Source organism: Rhincodon typus, chromosome 10, assembly GCF_021869965.1.
Source record: "Rhincodon typus isolate 14 chromosome 10, sRhiTyp1.1, whole genome shotgun sequence".
Taxonomy (NCBI): domain Eukaryota; kingdom Metazoa; phylum Chordata; class Chondrichthyes; order Orectolobiformes; family Rhincodontidae; genus Rhincodon; species Rhincodon typus.
The window spans coordinates 49,855,117-49,881,130 of NC_063341.1; the positions used below are offsets into that span (position 1 = coordinate 49,855,117).

Consider the following 26,014-nt stretch of genomic DNA (forward strand, 5'->3'; position numbering starts at 1 on the left):
GGAGGATGATGCGTTGGATCCGGAGGATGATGCGTTGGATCCGGAGGTTGGTGGGGTGGTACGTGAGGACGAGGGGGATTCTTTTTTGGTTTTTATTGCGTGGACGGGGTGTGAGGGATGAGGTGCGGGAGATGTGGGAGACACGGTTGAGGGCGTTCTCGACCACCGAGGAGGGGAAGTTACGGTCCTTGAAAAACGAGGACAACTGAGATGTACGGGAGTGGAATGCCTCATCCTGGGAGCAGATGCGGCGGAGGCGAAGGAATTGGGAATAGGGGATAGCATTTTTGCAGGAAGGTGGGTGGGAGGAGGAGTATTCTAGGTAGCTGTGGGAGTCGGTGGGCTTGAAATGAATATCGGTTTCTAGGTGGTTGCCCGATATGGAGACAGAGAGGTCCAGGAAGGGGAGAGAGGTGTTAGAGATGGTCCAGGTAAATTTAAGGTTGGGGTGGAAGGTGTTAGTGAAGTGTATGAACTGTTCGAGCTCCTCGTGGGAGCACGAGGCGGCACCGATACAGTCATCAATGTAACGGAGGAAGAGGTGGGGTTTAGGGCCGGTGTAGGTACGGAAGAGGGATTGTTCCACGTAACCTACAAAGAGGCAGGCGTAGCTTGGGCCCATGCGGGTACCCATGGCTACCCCCTTTGTCTGTAGGAAGTGGGAGGAATTGAAAGAGAAGTTGTTGAGTGTGAGGACGAGTTCGGCTAAGCGGATGAGGGTGTCGGTGGAGGGGGACTGGTCGGGCCTGCGGGACAGGAAGAAGCGGAGGGCCTTAAGGCCATCTGCATGGGGAATACAGGTGTAGAGGGACTGGACGTCCATGGTAAAGATGAGGTGTTGGGGACCGGGGAATTGGAAGTTCTGGAGGAGGTGGAGGGCGTGGGTGGTGTCACGGACATAGGTAGGGAGTTCCTGGACGAAGGGGGAGAAAATGGAGTCGAGATAGTTGGAGATCAGTTCGGTGGGGCAGGAGCAGGCGGAGACAATGGGTCGACCAGGGCATTCAGGTTTGTGGATTTTGGGAAGGAGATAGAAGCGGGCAGTGCGAGGTTGGGGAACGATGAGGTTGGAGGCCGTGGGTGGGAGGTCACCTGAGGTGATGAGGTTGTGGATGGTTTGGGAGATGATGGTTTGGTGCTCAGTGGTGGGGTCTTGATCAAGGGGGCGGTAGGAGGAGGTGTCGGAGAGTTGGCGTCCGGCCTCAGCGTTGTAGAGGTCAGTGCGCCACACTACAACTGCACCTCCCTTGTCCGCAGGTTTTATGGTGAGGTTGGGATTGGAGCGGAGGGAGCGGAGGGCTACACGTTCTGCGGGGGAGAGGTTGGAGTGGGTGAGAGGGGTGGAGAGGTAGAGGCGATTTCCAGCCACCTGATTTCTGCCTCTACTTTTGCGCATGAGGCAAATAGCACTGAGCAAGCCTTGAGAATCGTGGAACTGCTTCCTGCTCAACATGTAAAATGGCCCCTTTGATAGTCCCTAGACCTTCCTGAAAAACTTCCAGGTATTTAATTAGGACTTCACTCATACAGCCATTTTCTCATTGAAATATGTTGAGCCAATCAAGTTGAACGCATCTCAACTAATTTCGCCCCATCAAGCTTGGGCTTGAGCCTTTTACTGCAACTAGTGGCAACTGGACCAGCTGGTTCTCATAAGAGAATGTGAGTTCTCTTACTCAATTCAGACCTGGGGGGACCCTTTTGTCATCTTCAGTCTGCATAATGGCAGCAACTACAACTGCCTGCTGGCCCCGATCCTGCAGAAAATTTTAACCGTTTGGCTGAAGCTTGGCTTTGTTTTGGGGTTTTGCTGTGGGCTCTCCTAAAGTCCCTCTTTTCAGGAAATGTCCTTAGTGAGGCTATGCAATTGCCTTCACTCAAGTAGTGTTCCCCAAACTCAGTTGGCCTGGCGAAGGTGTCCACTTCCATTGGCATACTCATATGCTTCACTTGCCGCATTTTCTAACGACAAAGTCATTTGTAATGCTGGTCTAAAGTCTAGTTGGGCTTCAGCTAGAAGGCACTTTTGCATTGTCACATCATTAATCCCACATACCAAACGGTCTCTGAGCATCTCACTTAGGGTTAAACCAAAATCACATGGTTCTGCCAATCATCTTAACCTTGGCAAAAACCTTGATACGGATTCCATTGTTCTTGAACTGTTGAATAAAAGTGATAGTGTCTCAGAATTAGAGGAGGCTTGAGCTTAGCTAAACCTGTCAACTCTCGTATCTGATACCTCCAGGAAAGTTAGGCTCCTAATTACTAAGAAAGCTGTGGGTCTACACGCTGACAGGAGAATTATTCATTGCTTTTTGCTTGCCCCAATGTCATTTATCCAGAAAAAATAATGCATTCTTTCCACATACTGGGACCAGTCTTCGATGGCAGGTCAAGCTTCCCAAATAGTAGCATGATGCCAGGAATGCTTACCCCAACTCAAAGACGTCTGTTGTGAGCAAATCTCTTCAGGGGCATGTTTTTCTCTCATTGCCGCTAAAATAACTCCACAAAGGCTGATATACTGTCACCAAGACACCCTTTATTACACGTGCATAGTACATGACAGTGACCCAGCTAGCCCAGAGCTGGCTATTAGCGTAAGCAGAGCCCTGACACTCTGTTTATATTTGTCAGCCAGGACTTCCTGGTCGGACAGGTTAACAGAGAACTCATATTGTATGAGATCCACCTGGCTGACATCATTCCCAATCACTACAGATATGGCTTCAACTGCTTTCTGTGGCAGAGAATTCCACAAGCTCATCATTCTCTGGGTGAAGAACTTTCTCCTCATCCCAGTCCAAAATGGCCTACCCTATAATCCCTGGTTCTGGACTACCCGATCATCCGGAGCATCCTTTCTGCATTTATCCTGTCTAGCCCTATTAGAATTTTATAAGTCTCTATGAGAAGACTTCACATTCCTCTAAACCCCAATTAATATAGTCCTAATATAGACTGCTTAGCCTTAGAAATGATTTTCTAATCACAAATTTATCTACTTCATAATTTTGCTAAATTGCGGCAATGCGAACACAATTAAACACAATTGTGAGCAAGTAGCAACTAGATAAACTGGGTTGTTGACTCCCTATTACCTGTTTTGCTTCTGTCAAAGACAAACTTTACTCCCAATATACAAGAGAGAGATTTAATCTGCCGCTTACCCAGGATGTAAATAATCAATTCTGATGCTGAGCATAAATAGTGAAACGGAAATGTCCAATTTTTAAGCATTGATATAAGCATTCACCAAAAGATTTAATAGATATTTTAGATACAAAAATGTGGGAGGAGGACACACAGTATCTTTTTACTTCCTTTAAAAGGAATACAAAAAAAACTGCAGTGGTTAATTTTATTCCAAAATAAATAAAAGGTTTCAAAACAGTACTGAAGATTTACCAAGGCTCAATTAGAGCCAATTATTATGCTAATTACATGTCCGTTTTGTTTCCGAAGGGGGACTGAAAACTAATTACAACACTAACAGAAAAACTTTACAGCATCTATTGCATTTACTAAGTCTATATTCTATAATAAAGCAAATCTATGTTAATTCCCAATTTGAATTTCTGTAATTATTTCTTCTTGGTAATTTTTCTTCTTAAATTTATTTATATTTTATTGTGGTAATTTATTTACTAACATCTTAACTTCTAAATCACTTCTGATACACATGCTCTCTTTTACAGACCAGCTGCTATTTCAGTTTTCTTATCTGCGCTGCAGCTGTTTTGCATTGAAATGCAGAGTGACTGCTGTCAATTGATTTTTCTGCTCGGCACGAAATTATACAAAAACACCGTATGTGATTGTAAAGTGGCTACAAATTAAAGCAATCTGAGTGAGGTGCACCACTTTTGTTATACAGTAGTGCCTGGAGCTGCTTGGTTCTAGTAGTTGCCCTATTATATTGCAGGGCACCTCAATGACCCAAGAGGCTCCAAAGAATACAAATCAATGTGCATCCCTTCATTACCTCCATTGGTTTGCTCCTCCCACTGGCCCATACTGAATTTTTTAAGACCTTTCCATGTCCTTCCAGCTACCAGTGCATGATTTAAAAAAAAGAAAAATACTGCACAAAATGAACAATTTTAAATACTTAGGCCACACATATAAAAGGAAATTATGGACTGAATCTTACGTCTTCATGGCTATGTCTGAATTGTGTTGAGTTTTTTGCAAGGTTTTTCTATGTCAGGCCGAGTGAGTTTTCTCGCTGTATCTTACCAAAGTCAGGTCATAAATTACTTACCCTGCCCCATGGCATCCATTATATCCAATTCCTGAGCTATCTTACCATGTGCTATTTCCAGAACAACTTGCCACTCAGCAGATATCCACCGAAAGACCAGCATCCTTTGCACATATGCCATCTTTGAAAGGCCACCATGTATTTGGTCAAGCACTGCCAAACTGGCATTACCCCTCACCAGCAACATAACGGCACAGCAGCACAAAACCATGTGGCCCACAGCATGTAGCCAGTACTGCTCACAGTCCCTTGCATATGCAATCCCATGCTCTCAATCTTGTTGCTGTTCAACCAACACGCCACATATCTTAACTGTCCATAGCTACATTCCTTTAACAAAGATGGATTTTGTCTTAATTTTTTAAATATATGATCTGCTTTTTTTATTCATTAATGGTATGTGGGCATCGCTGGCTAGGCACCATTTATTGTCCATCCCTAATTGCCCAGAGGGCAGTTCAGAGTCAACCACATTGCTGTGGGTCTGGAGTCACATGTAGGCCAGACCAGGTGAGGATGGCAGTTTCCTTCCCTAAAGGACATTAGTGAACCAGATGGGTTTTTCCAACAATTGACAATGGATTCATGGTCATAATTCCAGATATTTTATTGAATTCAACTTCCAACATCTGCCAAGGCGGGATTTGAACCCAGGTTCCCGGGATGTTATTTGGGTCTCTGGATTAACAGTCTAGCGATAACACCACTAGGCCATCGCCTCCCCCTGTTATTAACATAGGCACCAGAGTACAACGACTTAAACACTTTTCACTTTATTTTGGTAAAAATACAGTTGACAATAAATTACTACTCCATTCTACTCTAAATCCCACCTGAACAACTTCTGAGTTACCACTACTCTGTCTCCATTGCACACTACTGACTCACAGCTTCTACTATATCCAGTAGGGAAACATCAAAAGATCAGATAAATCCAAACATAAGCTCTTAATTCCAGACAGCAAAAGAGAACATAACATTGATAATGGCTTAAGTTCACTGACAGAACGTAAATCAAATCTTGGCATGATGACCAATGTCTATTTTGCAGTACATGACAGTCTCCTCTACCCAACTCTCATCTCTTGGAAGTGGGTGTCAATGAAGTTGGCCTGGCTTGTAGCATTGTTGCTGAGCGGAGCTCGGTCATGAATGGGCGCAGCTTTCTCTTCGCTGGGGTCCCTATCCTCCGACTCGGAAGCTCCCATTTCCCCAGTTCCTCTGCGTTTAGCGCAGCGTCTTGTTGCCTGCTCCAATTGTGCACAGTAGAGCACGCCGGAATGATGTGGTACACTGTCTGAACTATAATACACCACCAGTCCAAGTAATGAAACTGCTGCAGCACAGCCCTGGTCAAGGCACGGGGGCAACGTCGACATTTTGCATCAGTGGGTTGTGCAATCAGCCATGGACGCAGTGAGTAGCTCTTGTCCTCCAGAACCATATTTATAAGGTATACAGCCCCTCAAATGCACCAGGTATAAGTGAGTGCTCCAGCATTGAGGTCATGGCAGCTGGCAGGGTAGAGGGCACACACTTTCAGCATGCGATAACAGTGGTCATTGATCATGGAACCCTTTTCTGTTGATGAATTCTGCAACTTTGTGATACAGCCCTCTCAGTGCCACATGTGTGCAGTCGATGCCACCTGAACCTGGGGGGGTGCCAGCTATGTTTCCAGATCCTAGTACCCAGGGTGCCTTACACATTTGGCATCGATCACTCTTCTGATACATTTGTGGATGCATGACAGAGATCCCATACATGTCACCCATCACTCCCTATAGCCAGTCCCAAAGTGGCTGTCATTTTCACAGCCACTGGGGGCGAATGGCCTCCCATTCCTGCAACTCTCAGGTTCCGGTCCAGCACAGTCACATCACAGTGGCCCAGGACATACATGGCTTATGTTGGCACTGCATGTTTGTCATCCTCAGGAAATGGAGTCAAGATCAAAAAACCCTGGACCTCCTGCAGATCCATACATCTCAAGGGGCCTTGCGGTTGCGGCTTCTCACTGAACTGCATTCTCCACGCCCTCTGCGCTGGCTTGCTGATGTCCATAGGCTTGCCCTAGTTTTCCTGCATGTGCATTAGCCTTATTAGGAAGGCAGTTACAGCGACCAACTTCCCACCAACAGCAGGAAGCAGGACTCTCGGTAGAAATGACCTACACTGGGAAAACAAAGAACGAAAGAGGTCCTCAGATGTCAGAACAGTCCTTGGTGGCATACCCTACAGATCAGTGTTGAGCACATCTCTCCACGGAATGAAACATGCAGCTCTAGGATAATGAGGGCCATGTCTCCAACTTTGATTCAGCATCAGCCTCAGCATTTACAGCAACTTGTGAAGGTACCATGCTGGTTGCAAGACCAGCACAGTTGCATAAAAAAGGAGCACCTGCTGTTCCACAAACCCAGAGGCACAACAACCATTTCAACTTCTCATTGCAATCAGGAGTACTGTGAGCAAATCTGGGCTTCACACCTTGGGAAGGATAAATTGGCCATGGAGTACAATGTAGTTTTACAAGAATGATACCTGGACTTCAAGGTCCAGGTTGTAAGAAGATATTATACAAATTACACCTACTTTCTCTTGAACTTAGAAGGTTAAGGGGAGATCTGATCGAAGTCTTCAAGATAGTAACAGAAAAAGACATGGTGGAAAAAAGATAAACTACCACCACTGGTGAGGATTCTACATAAAGGAGGCATAGTCTGAGAATTAGGACCAGACCATTCAGGAGAGATGTTAAGAAGCACTTCTACACATAAAGAATGGTAGTTGTTTATAATTCTCTTCCACAAATGGCAGTGGATGCTGTTTCAATTATTAATTTTTGATTAATCTTTGATTAAATCTTGGATAAGTAGAAAGGGATCTGGGCCAAAGGCACATATATAGAGTTAGGCCACAGATCGGCCATGATCTCACTGAATGATTGAACAGCCTTGAGGTCTCTCCTGTTTTTATGTTCCTATCAGTACAGATCATCATTAACTGACAAATGATGAAGGAATGGTGCCACTACCCTTGGAAAGTTGATGAATAATGGTTCACCTTTGGCCAACCTTTGCCTTTTCCTTTTACATCATTGCTCTTAACTTCTGCATCACTGAGATGCCAGTGTTCAATTTGCATGTACAAATGGCATGGTGCAAATCATCTTTGACCAACATCCGACCCATAAACACCTCCATTGTCCATTTGCTCTGCATGCAGAATGAAATGATTGCAAATTAAAAAATAGCTGTGGTTTACAAATGTCTATTTCATGTATTCGTTTCTTCAATAACCTAGCATCAAGCAAACATGGGTTCCACACTTTTGCTCATCAAGCTGACATTAACTCTAGCTACCCAGGGCGCTGAACCAGCCATTTTCTGGTAGCACTTTGTGTCAAAAGAATGGCAACTGATAGCAGGGAATACATCACAGTGGACACCATCAGCACTGCTCTCCATTTGGTGACTGTAACCTGCTATAACTTCCATGTTTCCTTTCATGTCACACTACTCCGACAGCCCGTTTCCACTCATCCCTTCCAATGGTGACACTCTCCACATTTAACTATGATTCAATTGTTTTTCCTGTCCCCTGAAGCCCAGCATTAAACCTTAATGATGCCCACCCTGCGGAGCCTACAGTGCTGCTCATTATCACTAACTGCACCCAACCCCTACCAAACCCACCCTAATCACTGTAGGATGTCATGCCCTCCAATGCCTTCCTGCATACCCCTCATATACATACAGATTCCCCGGTCGCCGTCCTTGTCTTCACCTCTGCAAATAGCTCTGCTTTCCACCCCAACCACACCTCTCCTAGCCCTTTTGTCCCTGCTGTCCCGACAGTGCCCTTACACCTTTCTGAACAGCCAACAGGACTTTATTTGCCCCAGGGCTCTGACCAACTTCAAAAATCAAGCTCAAGAAGACTGACCAGATCCCTAACTGCTGTATTTGCAGCTTGCTGACTGACACTATGTATTTCCCCTCATTGCTTGTGTTGGTTGCACAAGACTGTCTGTCCACTCACTCTCACTCTTGACAATAAGAGTTACTAGCCCCCTGACTGTATGTATCTCAAGCAGAGAAATGACCATGCCAAACTTCTGGATTGTGCACAGGCTGTGCCCATTACTGACAGTAACAGAAAACCTGACAGACAGCAGCTTTACCCCTTGAATGGATTGAGACTAGCCATCACCAGTTTCCAATGTGGCCATTTGGTTGTGTGAAGTGCACAGGGCAGGTGACACACACGGATGTTGACATCTCAGTGTAACATCAGAATTTGTCTCCAGCTCCTGGGCAGATTTCAAACGACAAGCAACCTGTCTATGTGTCTGCACAAGACAGCACATCATTATAGTAGTACTGAAAGCCTTTGGTTCTGGCTGAAGTACCAACACATTAATAGGCAATGGCATGGCAAAGCAGCAATATTGAGAGAATGCAGGCAGGTATTAAGTTCAAATGCCAACAGAGCAAGAGAGCAGGCTGAGATGCAGCCTGGTCTGATCCTTGAGGTTGGGCCTGGTCTCTGTGCATGAAGTGTCCTTGCAGCAGCATTTCAACACTAGTTCCCAGTGCACCTTGCAACTCAAGTCTGCTTCCTGAGCATCCAGCACATGTATTGAGCAGTGCCATCATGGTCCTGAGGGGTTGGCAAATGCCAGATGCCAACGTCTGTGGATGAGGTGTGTGTGGGGCTAGTGCCTGTGGATCATGCCTTGAGATGCTGTTTGACAGCATTGAGACTCCTTGTAACCAGCGGTGAGATGAAGTCTTCATGATGGCTCTTGATTTCCATTTCAAGACTTTTTGATGAATAGCGTGCTAGGCATATTTGATAATAGAGAAAGCTGAATACTAACGAGGCGAGTCGCAGCATTAACAAGGTGTTTAGTAAGCCATAATCCTCTTTAATTAACTCACTATTGCCTAGTCAGAAACTCACCTTGCCTCTCAGCAAAAGCATAAAAGATGCAGTAAGATACTCTCAACGTCAAGATAAGTCTCACAGAACTTTCCATCCGATTCTGCCACAAACCTTATAGCCCAGGCCCCTACAAGAGTCCGTCCAAAGTTTAAAATTGTGCTCATTTTTCTACTCAAATTTAGTACCAGTCAAATTTAGTACGGTGGTAAAAATTTATTTCACACAGAATGTTCAGTACAGAAATAGGCTATTCAACCCAACTGGTATAAACCGGTGCTTATGTTCTGCATAAGCCTCGTCCCAAGCTAAATCATTTAATCCTACAACCAGATCTCTCTTCTATATCTTTTTCCCTCATGAACTTAACTGGTTTTCCTCTAAAAGCATCCATCTTACTCACTCATGTGGCAGCAATTTTTGCATCATCACCACTCGGAGTAAAAGAAAATTTTCCTGAATTTCCTATTGGATTTCTAAGAGTAATAACCTCAATGTTTATGGACAAGTTTTGAAACTCAGCCACCAGTGAAAATATCTTCTCTTTGTCAACTTTATCTGACCCATTCATTATTTAAAATCCCTAAAAAAATTGATGACTTTGACAGAGAAATGCCAACCAGAAGGCAAAAGTGCGAATGAATTAGAGACAAAGTGTGAGTCAGTTTTTATAGCAGGACATTAGAGGCTCATTTCCATGCAGACAAAGTAACAGATTAGGTTTTAACTGACAAGTAGCTAATTATCCGCTCTGCTGTAGGAGACCTAAATGAGTTAGAGGGAATCAGACTTCTTTTCCGTGCCACCTCCAGGATGTCTGTCTCACTTTGCCAGTCCAAAGATGTGCTGGTTTCGGTGGATTGGCCATGCTAAATTGCCCATAGTGTCTAGGGATGTGCAGGCTAGGTGGATTAGCCATGAGAAATGCAGGGTTACAGGGATAGAGTATGGGGTGGGTTGGGGTTGGACATTCTTCAGAGGGTTGGCGTAGACTTGACAGGTCAAATGGCCTGCTTCCACACTGTAGGGATTCTATGATTCTATTCTATGATTCTCTACGGGCATTCCATTGCAGCTTGCCAGCTTTTGGTCACAGCATTAACCATTTCACAGTTCCTGGTGATGGAGGAGATGGGGTGGTGCAAGTGATGTGGTGGTAGAGGCAGAAACCCTCATAACACTTAAGAAGTATTTAGATGTGCACTTTCGATGCCAAGGCATACAACGCTATGGGCAGAGTGCTGGAAAATTTGAATAGTTAGGTGGTTGTTTTTGATTGGTATAGATGCGATGGGCTGAAGGGCCTTATCTGTGCTGCAGATCTCTATGAATCTATGATCTCAAATCAGCAATGCCCTTCGGAATTTCAGGAGCTACACTGACTTAATTAAAAAAGAAACTCAAAAATGCTTTTCTGGTTTTGCAGCACCCAACCAACCAAATGAATGGGGTTCAGCCATATCCCTAGAAATTGTAATTAGTGTTCTACCAATGTCACAAAATATTGATTTCCATCATCAAAAGATGCACTGCCTGAAACAAGCAGATGTTCCACTGGCTAAGGAAAGTCCCTTTTAAAAAAAACTGCAGCTGCTGATGCTTTACTGTTATTAGGATGTTAAGAGTAATAACCAAGATTGCTACCACCCATTAATATTAACTTGAGCAAAGTAAATTAGGCCCCAAAAGTCATTAATGCTACGGTTTTTACACTAAATTCTATATCTACAGTATTACCAAATCAACACCAAAATCCAGCATGCTGCTGAACATTAATTTCCTGTGACACCTCTGTATTTGTTGATATTCATTGTACCAAGCTGATGAGCGAGTATGTAGGCTTCAGTACAACAGCTGAATCCGGCACATAACCTGGATTTAAATGTGCACTGTGGTGTCAAAACTAACCGTGGATTTTTAGATTTCTTTGCGCCAGTTGGCGCTACACCAGTTGGTGGACACAGTACGTGTATCAAGTTATACATTGGCTGCTAATATTCACAGAAACTCAATGCCTCCACACTTGTGTAGGCATGCATGTAATTTGTGACACAGTATGCGCATGATTTATGATGCAGCTTGTTTGCTTGTATAAATTCAATGCTTATGTGCAGCAAATATAGTATGACAGCTGCAAAAACATTTCATAACAATGTTTCTCATTCATGTTTGTGAAATGTATCTGGTACAGATTAAAAAAAGGATATTAGAATCAGAGAATCCCTACGATGCAGACAGAGGCCATTTGGCCCATTGAGTCTGCATCGATCCTCCAAAACACCATCCCAAACAGTCCCATCCCCTACTCCATTAATAATCATGATACCCAGGCTGATGTACCCAATTCCCAGAACAAGTTGGTAAAATTTAAAATCAATTAACAAAATCTGGAATAGTAAGCTAGTCTCAGTAATACTGATGAGGACAACTTTCAGCGATTGTCATAAAAAGCAATCTGGTCTACAAATGTCCTTTAGGGAAGGAAATCTGCAATCCTTAATTCACCTGGTCAACATATGATTCCATATCCACAATATGTAGGGTGGCACGGTGGCTCAGTGGTTAGCACTGCTGCCTCAAAGCGCCAGGGACCCGGGTTTGATTCCAGCCTCGGGTGACTGTCTGTGTGGAGTTTGCACATTCTCCCCGTGTCTGCGTGTGTTTCCTCCGGGTGCTCTGGTTTCCTCCCACGGTCCAAAGATGTGCAGGGTAGGTGGATTGGCCATGCTAAATTGCCCATCGTGTTTGGGTAACAGGGATGTTTAGGTTAGGTGGGTTAGACATGGGAAATGCAGGGGTAGGGGAATGGGTCTGGGTGGGATGCTCTTCAGAGGGGCGGTGTGGACATGTTGGGCTGAATGGCCTGTTTCCACACAGTAGGGATTCTGTGATTCAATAATGTTGTTGACCCCAATCTGCACTCTGAAATTGCCTTGTAAACTGTTCAGTTCAAAGACAATTAAGGACAGGTGACAAATGGTGGCATCAGCAGCAATGCCCACACTCAACAAAACAAAATAGACCTAATGGTGTTCCTATGCATCCTTGTTCACTGATGCCCTTGTTCTTCCAAGCAGTAGAGACCATACTTTTATTGAATTTAGACTGTAATCCAGTTTTTGTTTAAGATAATGATCTTTAGTTTCTACTAGAAGATAGAGATATTGACTCTGTTTCTACCTGTCTGCCAACTCAAACTCAATCTGGATGTGAAAAATGTTAGTTCAGTCTCATAATCGTGCCATAATCCTAATCACTACCTACTTCTTCACAGTTGAAACCCTCACTCAGAAGGTTTTCATTTCAATGCTTAAATTTTTCAAAGGCTCTTTTAATCAAACTCCCACCCACAAGTTATAGATAAAGATAATGAAAATCCTGAAGATAGTAAAAATACTACAGATAATAAAAATACTAATCAGTCATTTTCAATGTGAGAAATAAACAAAGCATTTTCTTAACAATCTAGTTTTATAAATTCTAATTCCTTACATTGTTTTTAAATCCCAATCTCCACAGGTTACAAAAATGGAGTTGACTTTAGGATCCAGCAAACCTTCTTTTCTCATCCAGTCATCAACCATCTGCAAAAAGCAAATAAGGCGGATGAATAAATAAAACTAAAGTACACTTAATTCCAATGCAAATGTGTGTTTACTATACTTCATTCAGCATGCTGTTCCAAAATGTCGTCTGTGCTTCTATCAATAACTTTTACATATGACATAAAATGTATTGCACAAAAAAAAAATCAGTCATTTGATTCAAATAGCTACAAGTATCATACACAAGTCTCCATCACTTGAATTACTTCTCCCTACCTTGTCATTCATTTTGCTTCTTTCTATTGTCCCTAATATATGCATTCATCCTCTCCTGAAATAAGTCTTTTTCTATCTTTTTCGACTACTTCGCAATACAGCAAATTCCACCATTCACACCATTCTCTGCAAAACGTACAATGATGTTAGCATGATCATGATTGCTGAAGACTGAGATTGAGAAAGATAATGAGGGCACACGTCACAGTGCTCATAGTCAGAGGATTTACAACTTTGATTACAGTTGAGAGAAGGGTGGAAACCTGCTTGCAAACTGGGAAAGTCAGGCACAGATTTGTAAGGCAAAAAAACAGACAAGAACTTTAGAGAGGAAAATGAAATTAGAGTTGGGCAGTAGTTCACAACAAACGGAGGGGATAATAATATGTTTATCGGTGGGGGTGACAATGGTGAGTTTGAAAACAAATGATGTAGTAATGGAGATGTGGAGGTGTCAGTGTTGGACTGGGGTGGACAAAATCAGAAGTCACATGACACCAGGTTATAGTCCAACATGTTTATTTGAAATCACAAGCTTTCGACGCACTGCTCCTTCATCAGGCAAAGTGGAGGGAACCACTTAGGAAGGGACTATAACCTGGTGGTGTTGTTGGAGTTCTGATATTGTAATTGAGGAAATTGAACCATTTTCAAAGCTAACTAGAAAAAATGTCAGGACTTTCATAGAATGTGATCAAGGGAGCTTTAAATGGATAATACCAATTCAGAGAGGACATGAGGGGAGTCACATAGAAACCGAAGAAAAAGTCAGGTCCTAGTCTGGGGCCTGAGAGAACCTTGGTGAGAGTGTTGGCTTGGACGGCAAAAGGGAGGTACGATGGAGGCAGCTTAACAGATGGCTTCAATTTCACTCATAATAAAGTCCATGAACACCTTGTACATGTTGCTGGAAGTAATGATGGAAGAGGCATAGGAGAAATGTTTCAGGAGACAATTGGCAATGATAACCAAACAAAGGATTGTTGAGGTTGGTTGGCTCGCCGAGCTGGTTTCTTGTTTCGCAGACATTTCGTTACCATGCTGCGTAACATCCTCAGTGCAGCCTCCAATGAAGTGTTGGTGTGTTTTCCCGCCTGGTTTTTAAACTCTGGGGTCTGTTGAGATGGATTGCCTCACTTCTGGTTTTTCCTTCGTAGTGGAATGTATATGGGGTCGAGTTCAGTGTGTTTATTAATAGACCAACAATATCAATGAAGAAACACAACAAACTATAAGACAGACAGTAATCCTGACACTAACCAGAAGGAGCGAACTCAACACCCGCAACACACAGGAAAGACAGGCCCTGGACAGATTAAAGAAGGTCAAGAACATCACAATACTGCCTGCAGAAAAAGGGCGCATGACAATGATACTGAATAAAAGGAACTGTATCTCCAAAGCACAAGCACTGCTCGCCGACGAGAACACATACTGGCCAGTACAAACTGACCCGACACCGCAACTAGGCAACAAAATCCTCTACATGCTACAAAGACTTAAACAAACAGGAGTGATCAACAAAACAGACTTAAGAATGAAACCCGAAGGAGCCAACATACCCCGATTCTACGGCCTCCCTAAAGTGCACAAGCCAGACGTCCTCCTCAGACCCATAGTCTCCCTACCAGGCACTCCATCGCACAGATTAGCCAGCTGAGGGTGTTACCAAGCATGGTAATGAAACATCTGCGAAACAAGAAACCAGCTCGGCGAGCCAACCAACCTCAACACCCACAACCCGAGCTACAAATCTACTCTAAAACCTTAGAAACAAAGGATTATTGTTACACTGCAAGGTTGAAGGAGTGTGCACTTATTTCACAAGAAATCAAACATACCACTGTTTGATATGATCAGACCAAGTACGGCAATGCATTGTTACACTAGCTATATGTCAGATACACTCAAGTCTGTGTCTTTTGCAGTTGAGAGGCAAAGATGGGTGCTGTAGAGTGGGTCTCATCTATCCCACTGAAGAAGCAGAGAACAGCTCATAACGTTAAAACAGGGGTAAAATTGATGTAAATTTGCCATGGCATCGATCAGCTTATATCACATCCAGCATGATATTTGGGAGTCAGTTTCCAAGTGTTTCCACCAAAGCATAACTTGCGGAACAGTCAAGAATAACCTCTTGATAATTATCGGCTGTCAACAGGTTTGTGTTGTAGCACAACACAACACAACAGAGATAAGTAGGAACTGCTGATGCTGGAGTCTGAGATAACAAGGTGTGGAGCTGGATGAACACAGCAGAACACAGCAATACAGCAGTATGCTCTACTGCACTAAGGTTTTGCAACACAGCTTACCATCAGTTCCATTAAAAAAAAAGATTTAAGAAACAAATGACAAACTGAAAACTTACAAGTCAATGTTTGACTTGATTTACAAATTTATCAAAACTCAAGGGCTAGTCTGGAAATTTTAAGACATCTCAAGTAAATGCATAATTCTATGAAAATAAGCAGTATTAGCAAGGCGACATGAAAATATAATTAGTCCAATACAGTGCCCAATACATTAATTTTCATAAAAGCTCCCTCTGAAATGCTTAAATTATAGATAGTCTGTTGAGGTCAAAAGAGACAGTTTAAATCCAAGTCAAATGCCTAGACACGACTTAATTTACCTGAAGGGCTTGCTGTAATGTTGGTTTTCCATCCACCATAGACTGAACAATCCCTGTGAGCTAAATAAGAAATCAAGTTACAAACAGGTTAAGACAAAATTACATGGTGGATGATTGGGAGAACATTAAGCATTAGTAACATTCCAAAATGTAACAGATTTGACAAAAGATAATATTAAAACTTTATAAAGGCTACTTTTGTCCTGGTATATCATGAAGAATATTCAAATCAAAGCTAGTATGATGATATAGAGCAGAATGTCTAATTCACAGGGTAGGGTGCATTTTATTGTTAAAAGTTAAGAGTTTTGCCTTAGTTAATCTCCAGTGTCACATCTGTAAGTGGTCTGAACATCATATAATCAGGAATATGCATGAGCCAGTTAAATCTACTTATATATTGTCATTTGAAATTGTAGCAATGGGAACCTTGTGATCTAAACTAAATTTTGATCTTTCATACATGTTTGTAGTCAAATCTGCTGGATATGGATGGAAAAACAGTAGTGAGACAAGGCCAGATATGAAACATTAAACTGTTAGGTGGCAAGTTAACATACAAAGTAACAAGTTTAATGTAAGTACTGTATATTCAATTGGCCACAGAGGATAGGGAAAATTAATGACACCACATTGTTCCTATAAGCAAATATATTTCACTAGGCACAGTTTCTTCTCCAAATTCAGTTATTTGACACTGCGTCCCTTTGCTTGTTTCTCTCTTTATCCTCTTGAACAAAATACTTTCTCTGTCTTATTTCAATGATCAGCCAGAATGTTTGTCAATACAACCAAAATATATCAAAATTAAAGTAAGTTTGCAGATCTATTGTTAACCTTATTAAGTCAAAAGAAGCAAATAGAGGCCTGAGCTCATAGAGAGGAAAGTATGAAGCATAGGACCAGAGAAATTGTTGGGACAATATTGTAGCGTTCAAATTGCCCACCATTATTAGTACATTAAAAAAAAGCAATTTGTGTCAAAGAAGAGGTACCACTTTAGTTGTGAACTATCATAAATTTCTGGACAACTGCACTGCTCAACAATTAACTTCAAAAAACAAAAATGTACATCAATTTGCCAATAAATGTCAAGAAATTGTTGGATTTATGATTTAAACACAAAGGAATCTTGTTTCAGCTAGTATTTCTTGTCGTAAGGACTCTGATGATAATTTGATTTATGATTCTGACATTCTACTTAATCTTGGAGACCTGGAAAAGAACTATGGTCTCTCACTCCTGCAGGTAAATTTTATCCTTCTTAACTCTGCCTTTTGGCTCATCCTTCATTTTTATTTGGTATCTAATTTGACACGAGACACCATTCTTTCTTCACTAATTGTATCCGTTAAGGAAATACATCATAGAACCCAATGTTCATGAGCTTCCAAATAACCACAAAAACATAATCTGAAAGGTCAAGAAGAGAAAACCAATTCCTGTCACTCACCAAAAGATATGCCATAATAGCAATGTCTGACCATACATTTCTAGCTAGTTTTCAGCCATTACATCAATTAGGTCTATATTTTAATTGTTCTTTTCAAATCATATTTCTTTTAATTGCAATGTTAACAACAGTTGGAAGAAAATCTAAATCCCCTGAAGCTAGGCGAGCTCACCAAGAGAATTGGCCTGTAGTGAGAAAGAAAGCAAGGGAAGTGTAAAAAGAATGCATATATTAAAAAATTTCATTCGTCTTTCACAGTCAGATTTTAATTTTTTCCAAGCACCAGAATACTTGGGTGAAAGATACAACCTGCTATTGTAGCTGGGTTTTGGTTACTTGAAAAAAAACTTTGAAATAGGACAAACAAAATAAAACGGAAAAATAAAGCAAAATAAACTCCAGGTGGAACAATTTATTCTTCTTTGGTAACAAAAATAACTCAACAATACATCTCCTTAAAGCAAACAGTAAACTGGTCAAGAGGATAATTTAATCCAATGATCCACTTGCCCTGCAGGGGTAATAACCACTAACCAAGAGAAGTCATTGCCAAAAACAGAGTTTGCTGATCACTATTCTGATCTGAAGAAAAGAAATATTATGCACTAGTTAGAAGTAACTTGACTGATATTGTTACATTGCTGCAAGAATAACCACTGCCTGGTTTTCAACACTCATTTTGTTTTGCCTTAAGATTCAGTAAAATAATTCAGAAATATTAAGAGGGGATTTGAATACAATCCTTAGAACCATAGAAGCAGGGTTCAAATCCAGACAAGTGTTAAGGATACCAGTTTCCTCTCTCTGCTCTTGGTTAACCATCTTAAAATAAATCTTGGTTGGTACATGATCAACCTTATATTTGTGGGCATAGGTCTATATCAGAAAACAGTCATAATAGATCACTGATTTGAGATAGCTCCTCAGGTGCTCATGAAGCTGGCTATGCTACAGCATGGACGTTTAGCATAATGGTAACATGTTCGATTTTAAGGAAAGAGTACATTTGTTGCTCAACTGACAAGAATACAGTGATTTAGTAATCACAGTTCTTACTTATGCCACCATTCTGTATATGATTGGATGGCAATTATTTTTAATAAACTGTTCAGAGATGTTAGTACACATCTCTTGAGCAGGTGGGACTCCTTCTGGCTTAGAGGTAGAGACACTACCACTGTGCCACAACAGCCCCCATATAACTGGATGATATATTTGCCTAAATGCCATCTGCACTTCAAAAACTGAGAAAGAGAGAAAAAAAGATTCTACTCACACAATATGCATAAATATTGCAACTTGATGACCAGAAAAACTACAAAGTGCATGCCAGGGTACAATAAATAGCACAACTAGAAGCTTCATCTACATGTATCTAAATTATCATCTTAGTCTCCTAAGCCAATTCAAGAATGATCACTTAATATGTATTGCTTTAGAGAGAGTGCTGACATGCTAATAGCTGACTGTATTTTTCACTGCAAGCTCACATAGTCAACAGCACTGTGGCATCTCAACACAGGTGAAATAACATACTCTTTGTGAAGTACACACTGAATGGTTACAGCAGTTAAGACAGCATTCATGTTCTTTCTTTCCAGTAGGGCCACATAACAAAATTGCTCAAACAAATACTTCTATTATTCTATTTCTCACAACATACATTTCTCGGATAATTTTAATTAGGCAAGAAAATCAGAAGTTTATTTTCTCAGAAATTAAAATTTGTCTTAGGAAACATATGCAATATATCTCTTAACATTTAATATTAATCAACTCAATACATTGCTATAGAAGAGTAGAAGTGCTTCATTTCAGGATCATTCAATATTGTCAAAATTTGTCCATATTTAGGTAGCTTCTTTTTTAAAAACACACTCAGACAGACTTGAGGTAGTAGGCATTAAAAACATCATCAGGCAAGAGAGAATAATTGAAAAGAATATAACTTGAAAAATGACACAGGGATTGCTTTGTCTCAACCTATCAGTCTAACAATGATACTGTAATTTGATTGATGGATGTACAGATATATCCAGTGTTGCGAACGCTCTTCAGAATGGGGTGGAAGGTCAGTCAGGCAGTAAAGTGGACTTCTATCAAAGCGTGTAGGTTCCTCAATGTGAAGTGTAAGTGCAGTTAAATTCTGCCAGAATTTTCCCTCAAGAACAGTGCTGAAATTCATCATTTTGAAGCCAATTAGGAATGTCATAAAGGTATGATAATCATTTTACAGGAAAAAATAACAGAATTTATAATACTTAAGAATACAATTAAATTTACTTTTGCGGGAAATATAATCCCTTTCCAAATAAACATTTGTTTTTAGTATTTTTAGTACTCATAATTATGGCAACACAGAAAAGATCTTTTATAGATCAGGATAGATTGCTGTATCACGTGTTGAGATACTTGCAGTGGCTTGCTCATCAAAAAAAAACTATTATCCAGGTACCAATTTCACCTTTGCAACTTAAATATAAATTTGGAGTGGTCACCTTAAAATCTATTGAGACAGGTTCTCCCATTCCCAATACAACGTGCAACACAAGGCAGGCTTTGTATCCGCTGGGCTTCCCGTTTAATTTCTCTAAATCAATTTGAGACCACAGAAAGTGTGCAATATGTCTCCGTTTTATAAAGACAGTGCTCTTTGACATTCGTCACCTCTTGCAGACAAACCTGCAGCGTCAGCGTGAGCTGAGGGGGCCACTGCCACTACTTGTGGCTATGAACTTCTTCATGCAGATTAGATCAGGTGACATTTTTATCACCTCCACATTTGTCACCACAGTGCTAGATAAGAGAAGTGATTGATGCAATTTATGCAATGAGAAGGGAATACACTGTGTTGGCTCAGACTGGAGAACAGATAGAACATGCATGTAATTGCACATCGCTAACAGCCTCGTTCATGCTGTAGGGCACTACTGACTCCAAACACATCGGTTGCCACCTGGAATTAAATCTATTCCTGGAGGTTTTATCATATGACTTGTATGACTCTCCTTCAGAACTCAATTCAATCAGAACCCAGTTCTGAAGAAGTCATACCAGGCTTGAAATATTAACTCTGTTTCTCTCTTGACAGATGTTGCCTGGACAGAGTTTCTCCAGTGTTCTCTGCGCTTGTTTTTGTTTTTCTGGTCAAATTCCCATATTAACAAATTGGAGAATATTAGCCAAAGCTACAAATGCACAATATTTTATGTTGTTTCAACATTTAATTAGCCAGCATGAAGCCCCTACTTATCCAGATTGCACCCATTGGAGGAAACCTTACCTCAAAGCTTACATGTAAATTTCTAACAAGATTACAAGATGATCAGAGGATTAGATAGGGTGGACAGTGGGAGCCTTTTTCCTCGGATGGTGATGGCTAACACAAGGGGACATAGCTTTAAATTGAGGGGTGATAGATATAGGACAGATGTCAGAGGTAGGTTCTTTACTCAGAGAGTAGTAAGGGCGTGGAATGCCCTGCCTGCAAAAATAGTAGACTCGCCCACTTTAAGGGCATTTAAATGGTCATTGGATAAACATATGGATGATAATGGAATAGTTTAGGTTAGAGGGGCTTCAAATTGGTTTCACAGGTCGGCGCAACATCGAGGGCCGAAGGGCCTGTACTGCGCTGTAATGTTCTATGTTCTCTGTTCTAACCAGTTATAGTAAAATAAGCACTAAGTTTAGGATTCTGAAGAAGCCATATTGGACTTGAAATATTAACTCTGTTTCTCTCTCCAAAGATGCTGCCAGGCCTGCTGAGTTTCTCTAGCACTTACCTGTTCGTACTTCTAACTACTTATAGGTGTAAGGTATTCAATGAGGGACACTCTACATTCCAATTTAAAAATAGATGTTAGGTGAAAGAATGTGATAAATCTTGAAGATTGCAGGATTGTGCATCTCTAGTGAACCTCTTTGGAGGTCCCTGTATCAATTCTGCTACATAATTATTTATCAACTAAATGACAGCCTCCAGAGGGATAATGTTCAATTGATTCACACAAATTAACTGCTCAAACAGTTAAAGCAAAAGCCTGGAAGGTGAGCTAAACTTATTTTATTCCAAAACCAAGGGACACTGCAGCAATTAACACATCATGACCAAAGATCACTAAACCAACATCCAAGATTGTTTATATTATCTTAGCAAACACCCGAAGATACATGGTACACTCAAGCAGTTTTTCTGGAGTAAGTTTGCATTTTGAACATTTCACTTAAAGAAATGTGTGAAATATTGAACTCCTCCACCTCAAATTAAATTGTACATCAATATATTAGGCATTAAATACTGTATCAATAATGGTCACATAAGCAATGTTCAACAAATAAAATAATACACTATAAAGAATTTAAATAAAACATATTTTCAGATGATATTTTTGCACTTATGCAAGTAGATTGTGCGCAAGGTAAAACTATATGGATCGTGATTATTTTGTGAAACTCTTACCTCTGTACAAAAAGGTGTCAGTTCTGAATGTATAACTGGTTGAACATATGTATGAAACACAGCTTCAATTTCCAGTGTCCTTCCATGTAGCTTCAGGATTGGGAATTCTATAATTTCCTGGGGGACGGGGGGTGGGGGTGGAATTTAGGGATAGAAGAAAAATGACAAAGTAAACAAAAAACAGTTAATTTCTTCTCCCTCACATTTATATGCAAGGCACAATTTCTTTTCCAGTTTGTGTTCCTAGATACTACCTGCATTGATAAATATTTGATTATTACAAACTTTGAAAAGAATAAAATCCTGCTTTTAAAATGTTTATTCCTAGTTAGATTTAGCTTTTTTTTTTACATTTTTAAGACTGCCCACCAATGAGACATTTTATGTCGATCATGGATTCATAACGTTTGTGTCATATATGCAAACTGCTTGCTCTCAAAAATATTCATTCTCAGGAGGTGGGCAATCCTGGCAAAGCTTTATTTACTTTGTCACAACAACTAGAATTGGACATCAATGTTGACTTGGTAAGCAATATAAAGAAACCTAAAACAAAATGCTGGAAGCATTCTGCAGGTCTGGCAGCATTTCTGGAGAGAGAAACATATTGATTAAACGTATTGGATGTTTGTTATTTGCATATGTGATATTTCCAAATATTATAAACATGCCTGACATAAAGACATTTTAAAAACATTACATTCACAAAGTCATGGAGAAAATAATAGGACAGAGAATTATAAACTTCCAGGATCTGCTAAGTCCCATCATAGGCTATTAAAATATATTAGTGAGAAAACTACAGGTACAACAGTCATAGTTTTCCAAAACTTTCCAGACTCTGGAACTGTCATGTTGGATTTGAATATTGCAAATATCATTTTTTTAATACTTAAAAATCAAGGGATGGAGAAACCAGGAAATGACAGACCGGTCAAGTTGTGTACAATCTATCAGCAGACACAGTGACTGAATGCTTGAACAAGTGTCAGCTGATCCAGAGAAGCAACATGGATTTATGAAAGTTGAGTGATGTCTGAATAATCAGCTAATATTTTGAGGAGGTTGCTAATAGGGTAGGTAAGAAAGTATCTATGCATATTGAGGATATGAAAAAACATTTGATCAAGTTCAAAACAAAAGATTATCATTAGAAATTGTAAGCTTGTACCAAGGGTTGATCATTGCTTAGGAAAGAAGACAGTGTGGCCAGTGCAAAGTTGGTGCATGAAATGTTCCTTGCATTAGAGAACAGGTAGACCCTTGGGCTCAGGACTCATAGATAATGCCATTAAAGTGCAGACAAATCTCTGGTTGTTGTATAGCCTTCAGGTAGTGGCTGCTGGCATAATCAAATGTGCAAACTGGAGAACGCATCCACTTGCTAATTGCTCCGGACCTCTAGATAGTGATCAAACAGCAATATTAATTCTACAGAAATCTTAAAAACAAATTTGTTACTGATCAAAAACGATATTTTCAAAGCCATATGTTCAAATATGTTAGTATGCACTTCTGGAGCAGGTGGGACTTGAACTTAGGTGTCCTGGTTCATAGGTAGGGACACTACCATTGCACCACATCATTTTATGGCGAGTTGAAATGCAAACCTAAATAACAACGTACAGTTCTTTATTAAGTTTTGGAAACAGCTGCATACAGAGATCAACACAAAGGAACAGTTTTTTTTAAAATAGAAGTAAACTGCTAAAATGAATTTTAAAATCGTTCGCAAATATACTATTTGGAACCCTAAAAACAATGAAATCCATCGTGAAATTGCATCCTCCTAACTCATTACCTGAAGTGCAAAAGTACTGAGCAAATTCTTGTATTTGGAGGAATTTCTCAACAACATAATTTCAGTAGAGATAGTAGGAACTGCAGATGCTGGAGAATCCGAGACAACAAGGTGCAGGACCCCACCACCAAAGACATCTTTCCCTCCCCACCCTTATCTGCTTTCCGGAGGGACAACTCTCTCCGTGACTCCCTTGTCCGCTCCACACTCCCCTCCAGCTCCACCACACCCGGCGCTTTTCCCTGCAACCGCAGGAAGTGCTACACCTGCCCCCATACCTCCTCCCTCATCCCCATCCCAGGCCCCAAGAAGACTTTCCACATCAAGCAGATGTTCACCTGCACATCTGCCAATGTGGTATACTGCATCCGCTGTACCCGGTGTGGCTTCCTCTACATCGGGGAAACCAAGCGGTGACTCGGGGACCGCTTTGCAGAACACCTACGCTCGGTTCGCAATAAACAACTGCACCTCCCAGTCGCGAACCATTTCAACTCCCCCTCCCATTCCTCAGACGACATGTCCATCCTGGGCCTCCTGCAGTGCCACAACGATGCCACCCGAAGGTTGCAGGAACAGCAACTCATATTCCGCTTGGGAACCCTGCAGCCCAATGGTATCAATGTGGATTTCACAAGTTTCAAAATCTCCCCTCCCCCAACCGCATCCCAAAACCAGTCCAGCTCGACCCTGCCTCCCTAACTTGTTCTTCCTCCCACCTATCCCCTCCTCCCACCTCAAGCCGCACCTCCATCTCCTACCGACAAACCTCATCCCGCCCCCTTGACCTGTCCGTCCTCCCTGGACTGACCTATCCCCTTCCCAACTCCCGACCTACACTCACCTTTACTGGCTCCATCCCCGCCTCTTCGACCTGTTTGTTTCCTCTCCACCTATCCTCTCCTCTATCCGCCTCCCACTCTCTCCCTATTTATTTCAAAACCCCCTTCCCCTCCCCCTTTTCTGATGAAGGGTCTAGGCCCGAAACATCAGCCTCTCTGCTCCTATGATGCTGCTTGGCCTGCTGTGTTCATCCAGCCCTGCACCTTGTTGTCTCATAATTTCAGTAGAGATGTTTTACCTCAGAACAAAAGTCTGAAGCTATGCAAATATGATGGGAAAGAACAAGTGATTATGAAATTGTCATCATGTTGAGAGGTTCAAGTGATTTAAAAATAACAAAACCATTTTAATACCAAGATACAGCCAATATTAGTTAAAATGAAGCAAATTTCAAAATTTCTTTTTAAATCATGTTTTTAATTTGATTGGTTTGGTGCCAATGTCAACATAATACTTCTCCTACATGCAGGAAGATTATGGATGGAGGTTCCACCACTTCAAATTTATCAAGAAATAATCTACAGTTTACTTCAATACTGTTTACAGAATAGCCTCTGTTTGGGTTCATATGATGCAATGGAAATACACAGTCCTTTCAGCTCCTGAATTAGGTTCAAAATCAAGTTTTGCTAATGAGGCCAAGTATACGTTATGAATTTAAGAGCAATACCCAAAACAGACATGTTCATAATGAACAACGCAATAACTTGACAGTCCCACTAGCATCATAATGGTGTAGTATAGGTGACCTTCTGTGGTTAGAGTTAAGACACATTATTGAGACAGGTTAGGTGGAGGTACAGTCTGTATCTAACGACCCATTATACTGAGAATGAAATCAATGGTCAGGAACCTTTTATATTGGATTCTGAATCAGTTTCATCCAGCTTGAATAACTAGTGGCTATTTAACTGATCATACATAGGATACCTCCTAACTCCTAACCCCCACCCTCAGCATACATGGTTGAGTCGATGGTAATACAGTAACACATGTAATGACATCTTAATATTTATGATCTTCAATTTAAAATGACTAGCAAAACAGACTATGAAACTGCCTACCAGTTTTACTGAAGTTATTTCTCCAAGATCTAAGATCAGTTGACTCATCAAGATATGGGGGTCATGGGAAAAGAAGTGTCTCGTCATAATGCCCCAGTCATCATACTGTGGGGCAGGTGGGCTTTCTGTCCCATGAATTTTGTACATTCATAAATTTATTTAAAACCAGCCCATAACGGACCCCTTAGTAAGCACTTAACTACTAATCACTTCATTATTTTAAATACAACATGGGAAGTTTAGAATTTTTGATTCAGATTTGCAAATATAATCAAGTGTACAAATTCTGACTTGGTGATGTAATCATCATCTATCTCTCATTGCTATTGTAATAATACAACAATTTCTTTATAAGCAATTAATAAATTTACACTGGGTCTTAAAAAAATACATACTGAGTTACCAACTTTACAGTAGTTTTTGCTCATACACAATAGAGCAATAAGAGAGTACGGCAAGACTGCAGCATACACGAAGTGTTGAGTTAAGTTGTAAGTCATAGCAAATAAATTAAGTGCTTTATTAATAATGTTTCAACCCTGAACTGACATCAATTTGAAGAATTGCACCAGCATTATTTTGTGTGGAACATAACAATTTCTACCTTTTCTTTTGTTGCTTATTTAAGTATCTTGTGGATATTTTGTATCAATTGTGATTAAGCTGGATACATCACTTTCAGTAATCACTCTGGCAGATAAAATATATCTTACAACTCACC

At 40.9% G+C, this 26,014-nt stretch overlaps 1 protein-coding gene across 6 annotated transcripts in view; it reads right to left on the reverse strand.

The window, feature by feature from the left end:
• LOC109926683 (ERI1 exoribonuclease 3) overlaps positions 1 to 26,014 on the reverse strand; it is a 204,221-nt gene that overhangs the window by 141,414 nt on the left and 36,793 nt on the right. For all 6 annotated transcript variants that reach the window (XM_048602398.1, XM_048602397.1, XM_048602399.1 and 3 more), the window contains 3 exons: positions 21,586 to 21,702; positions 15,671 to 15,730; positions 12,707 to 12,798 (listed from right to left, as the gene is read on the reverse strand). In XM_048602398.1, the coding sequence (XP_048458355.1) occupies positions 12,707 to 12,798; positions 15,671 to 15,730; positions 21,586 to 21,702 (269 nt within the window). The remainder of the gene's footprint in view (positions 1 to 12,706; positions 12,799 to 15,670; positions 15,731 to 21,585; positions 21,703 to 26,014) is intronic.